Source organism: Beta vulgaris, chromosome 3 (assembly GCF_026745355.1).
Source record: "Beta vulgaris subsp. vulgaris cultivar EL10 chromosome 3, EL10.2, whole genome shotgun sequence".
Taxonomy (NCBI): domain Eukaryota; kingdom Viridiplantae; phylum Streptophyta; class Magnoliopsida; order Caryophyllales; family Amaranthaceae; genus Beta; species Beta vulgaris.
The window spans coordinates 48,331,297-48,336,492 of NC_079204.1; the positions used below are offsets into that span (position 1 = coordinate 48,331,297).

The following is a 5,196-nucleotide window of genomic DNA, read 5'->3' on the forward strand; positions in this document are numbered from 1 at the left end:
GATCTTCATTCTCATAATTGTGATTTCTATTAGTTTAATTATATTTTAATCATGTTTAGCCTTAGATTAGTCATAGATTTTATGTTTAATTGCTTAGAATCCATGGTTAGTGAGTAGTTTCATATCTAGGGTTAGGGTGAAAGTATGAATTAGGGTTTTAAATGTTTTGTTGATGAGATTGTGATGTTCTAAAGAAAGTTATGCATTGCTCTTGGTGTTTTGAAACCTTAGGATAGATATTGATCACATTTATACTTTGGTATTTTGAATTCAAATATTCTTAAATCGAATTTTGAACTCTTTGATCATCCCCAAGAGTCAACTTAATTTCCAGGCCAAGATATTGGGTAGAAATTAAGGGGATTCTTTATTTTGGGGTTTTTCGAATTTATTGAATCTTTTAATCAATTAACTAAAGACCATTCGAGAGAGGATTTAGTTGATTGATTAAGTGATTATTCTTGAGGACCGGCTATTCGAGAGAGGACTCGAGTATTTTAGAGGAAAACTAAACCTTGCATGATCGTCTCCATTGCTTCACAATCACATCAACAATCATTGTCCGTTCTTATTCATACTAGTAACCTTAACTCTAGTGTCTTCCTATTTGATATTTAAACTCTTGTTATTAGCTAGTCATAATTGTTATCAAATATTTTCAAACCCCAAATACCATTCAATTAGGTAGTTTGGACTTGATAGACTTTAATTAATCCCATTTTCCTTGTGGATCGACCCTTAACTTGCCCTCACTATTTTCTTAATAATTGCTTGTTAGGATATAGAAACATTGTATAAAAAGTAATTTTTGGTGTCTTTACGACACACTAAATACCTCTTATGATACGTGTATAATGACCTAAATGTGTAATGAGAAAAATAAGGCACAAGAGCCGTATTTAAAAGAGAATAGACAAAAAGCAATTGTACACTCGTTACGGCAAAAGTTACCTCCGTTGTACAATAAAGTCTCATACAAGAATTTATGTTAGAAAAATATAATTAAAGTAAAATATGCGAATAATGCAAAAATCAAAATGAATCATCTATTTAAAAAGGATATAGTATAACGCAAAATCTTGTCACATGAAATCTTAATGATAGTTTCCATGTAAGCCAACAACATCGATTGGAGGCCATGCATAAACATTAATATAAAGAAAATAAGATATCACTACAAGCTAGGATTAAGTAGTAGCACTAAATTATGTCACACAAACATTAAGATCTAAGACATTATAGTAATAGTACTCGTAGGTAGTATTATAACACTAGTCTCTAAAGATACAGTCATACAGTAGACCGACATGCACCTATTATACTCTTATCCATCTGACATAGCAAAACAGAATCTCTCCACAATCAATAAAAATCTAGTAACCCCACAACAAAATTACACACTATTTTTTTATAGATCTATGAAGGAGTAAACTATTTTTTGAACTTTTTTGGGACTTTTTCTTCATCAGTCAGTCAGTGGCGGTGGTGGGGACAGAAAGTGACCAAATAGTTAGCCCCGGTGCAAGTAGCGATGCTAGTGGGGTCATCGTATGCGTAGGAGTAAGCGCGTGGACAAGCGGTCTTGAAGATTTTGGAGTAGGCTGTGGGTTTACAAGACTGAGGAGTACCAAAGTTGCCTGTGCAACAATACCTTGGGGAGTTAAAGGCGGAGCAAGCACTTTTGCAAGCTACAACACCGCCTCGTGCGCCGCGGACTTGGAGCCCCGTTGGGCACATTGTGTTCAGGTCGCTAATGCACCCTGCCGGTGCGCATTGTCCAGCGGCTCCCTTGAAAGGTACCATCGATATTGCCAGGTTGTAGCCATCCACTAGACTAACGTCGTAGAAATCCTGTATGTTTCAAATAATTTGAAATGTCAAGCAATGCTAGTGCCAGTTTATAATGATTGATGGTAGTGATATTAAGTAACATTCATGGTTATAGACACGGACACAAATGTGCACAATATTACTATGCAACATACATAAATTTAGCATTTATCTCATTCAAGTATGAAATAAATACAGATGCAGACACTTGTGATGCAGACACATCAGACTAGAAAATAATACCTTCCAAATATATAGAACATGGATGTATCTAAACTGATCATCTCAATAAATTCATGTGATAAAATGGTATGTATTAAAGATAATTTGGCCACTGGACCTTGATATATTTACATGACAAAGTCTTTAAACCTTTTTTCTAAACCTGTATACACACCCCCACATTACCGACGAATAAGTGCTGGGTTAGCCGAAAATCAAAGTATATTAAGAGACTTATTTATTCAACAAACAATAGGTATAATGCCAAATTTGAAGTGAACAATGTATAATTGGTAAGGAATAGTAATGCCAATGTATGTTTTTGTTTACTAGAGAACCATTATAGCTAAATAACATTATTACTCAATTATATTACCCACCATACATATATGAAGTCTGAAGATGAGTTCTATTAAATTGATTCTGATTTACGAAACTTCATTTAACAACACCTAATTAGATTTTTTATTTGAAGTTATCTAAACTTTATCAATAAAGAGTTCCTGAGACTAACAAGATGATTTATTATCATGGTAGATTACACCTACTAAAATAACTACATCAACCCCCACCCCACCACAAACACACATGACACAACACAAGTCAAAAATTGGAAAAAAAAAAAAAGGAAGACGAAATAAAACAACCAGGTGTGTGTCACATTCACATAAATTATGACAATATCTTAACATCCTATACTATGATGTACTAATAATAAAACAAGATATGCATCCAGAGAAATTAATTGACAGCATTTACTAATCCACAGGTGTATGACATAGATGTACCTGCTCCTGTCCAAGAGTGATCTCAACAAGGGTAGCCGGAGGAGCTCCACCAGCACCAGCACAGTAGAGGGTGCCACCACAGTCACCAGTAGCGCAGCTGCCGCGGCCTTGGGCATCAAAGTGACAGCCGTGGCGTCCCCACATTCGACCGGACCACCCAGCAGGGAGATTAAGGACGTTAAACTTGTTAGGCAACAGCTTTAGACCACCACGAGATAAAATTTCCTTGCCAGCACTAGGCTGGATTCCTGGCCATACTGTGTACCTGCATTTGTTCAATAGCACCATTTTTGCTCCACTTACTTCCCCTGCTCACATTCCAAACCATAAAAAAAAGGTTACAATTTGTTGTTACAACACTAGTTGAAAATTTTAGTAGTAGTACTAGTAAGATATATCAATTGCTTTTGCAGTTGGAGCAAGCCAGCAAGGCAACAAAATTTAGTCCATGGAACATTTCAAATTCAATACATTGTCCAAATCTCAATGTTAACTTTTGGCTAAAACCCTACGGTGAAAAGTAAAAACACAAAATATTGGACTTATTGCAATGATATAAATTACCTACTACAGTTACAGTATTTCCTAATTATTGCTTAATCTTTTTAGTTTAGGGAGTTAGGACAAAATTATACATCAATCAATATTGTTAACACCTAACCTAGTTGCTACTTATGAATCTTTTCACTTTTAGCTTTTTGTAGTTACTCATAAGAAAAGGGTTACACTTGCTACCTTAACGCTTTCACTAAACATGTTTTTACCATTAATATACTAATTATAGTTTTTATAAATTGGAAAAATGGGAACATTGATTTTAAATTAACCAAATTATATCAGTCATATTTTGACGATAATATGAGTGAGAATTTTGAGTCAATATTATTTAAATTTGACCATATGTAGCACAAGTGTATGAGTTAAAAATAATCAAAATAGTAAGATCATGTCTCAAGTTCATATGGAGTATTATATTTCAGAAATGTAAAACCAAAAAAAAAAAGTGAAAAAAGTTGTTTATTGCTCCTTTCATTTTTTTTTTTTAATGGTTATACTTTGAGTTTTAACACTATTGACGCTTTATATATGAGTATCATTTGTGATTAATAAGTATGGAAAAATATAGTCACGTGAGATCTTGTTTTTACAAATGCAAATTTAGAGACATTAATGTTCAAAAGTTTATATTAGCAAGTGTAGAAAGGTAAAGGGTTACTATTAAATATAAACGGAGGGAGTATATAGGACTCATCTTTGCTTTGACAAATTTGAAGAGATTATTTTATTAAGAGGACATAAACAACATGAAAGCTGATTTGTTAGCACAAAAGAACTTAGTTATGAGTTACATTTTCCATAATCTCTCAGTCTATAAACTGTGTCTTGTAATTTAAATTTTCCAAAGAGCCCACATTAGTGAACTGAACACATTAAATAAAAGAAGTGACAAAAAATGCGAGATAAGAACAATAAAATGGAATAAGTGAAGAGGGAAAGGGTAAAATGTACCTGGAAGAGAGGTAAAAATGAGACAAAAGAGGAGAGAGAAAATGAGCTTGAAAATGGCATCCATGGCTGACAGCAGAGTGAGACAGTGGCTAGGTTGAGATAATGAGTAACTCGGTGAGTTAAAGGGAGTGGGTAAGTACTGAGTGACTCAGTGTTAAAGTTGAGAGAGCAAGGAAAGTAGTAAAAATAAATCTCCCTTGATTTTTGCAGGAGGTGTTGGTGGGTTATATAGGAAATATGAAAGTGTTGAACCAAAACTTCAAAAGTGTACACAAGCCACTATCCAGGAAAACAAAAGGAGAAAAGGGGAGAAATGGTTAAAATAATTGAAAAAAGAACAAGACCAACGGCAATATTTTTTTATGACTGTATTATTTTTGTGGTTGTTTTATTTCTTGGGGTTGAGGTGGGATCTTTGTGCCTGAAAATAAGTTCATGTCTGCCGATCAAGATCTCACAATTTTGTGCATGAAATTGTGCGCCCTATTGAGCTTATTGGCCCAACTTTTGTACAATAACTTTGAAGTTTGGAGTTTCTAGGACCTAACCTATGCTTATGTATATGCCGGTATATATGAGTAGGGTTGTGCAAAGATCAAGTCGGATCGGAATTTGAATTGATTGGATTAAAGATTTTGATTCGATCTTCAATCCATAAAAAATTTTGATTACTAATTTTTTGTCCACTCCGGTTCAAACACATAAAATTCTGGTCCGAGTCGATGGATCAGAATTTCTAAAGTTTATTATATATTAAAAAAAATTGAAAGACAAAAAATTAGAAAGTTAAAAACCTACTATTCATTACCTATTGGATGATTGTTATTAAAGATTAATGTAACCTATC

General features: G+C 33.8%; 1 protein-coding gene across 1 annotated transcript; it reads right to left on the minus strand.

The window, feature by feature from the left end:
* Positions 1 to 1,047: 1,047 nt before the first annotated feature.
* LOC104889223 (thaumatin-like protein) lies at positions 1,048 to 4,683 on the minus strand. Its single transcript, XM_010674395.4, has 3 exons — positions 4,350 to 4,683; positions 2,841 to 3,148; positions 1,048 to 1,851 (listed from the first exon to the last, which is right to left on the minus strand). The coding sequence occupies exons 1-3, from the start codon at positions 4,411 to 4,413 to the stop codon at positions 1,474 to 1,476; spliced, it is 750 nt and encodes a 249-aa protein (XP_010672697.2). The 5' UTR covers positions 4,414 to 4,683; the 3' UTR covers positions 1,048 to 1,473.
* Between the last annotated feature and the right edge of the window lie 513 nt (positions 4,684 to 5,196).

What these genes read in the sequence shown, in the direction of transcription:
- LOC104889223 (XM_010674395.4), bottom strand. Translation starts at nt 4,413, where the DNA reads ATGGATGCCATTTTCAAGCTCATTTTCTCTCTCCTCTTTTGTCTCATT. An exon ending in CATTTTTACCTCTCTTCCAG is followed by an intron (nt 3,149 to 4,349) that starts GTACATTTTACC and finishes GAATGTGAGCAG; the next exon opens with GGGAAGTAAGTGGAGCAAAA. An exon ending in TCACTCTTGGACAGGAGCAG is followed by an intron (nt 1,852 to 2,840) that starts GTACATCTATGT and finishes TGAAACATACAG; the next exon opens with GATTTCTACGACGTTAGTCT.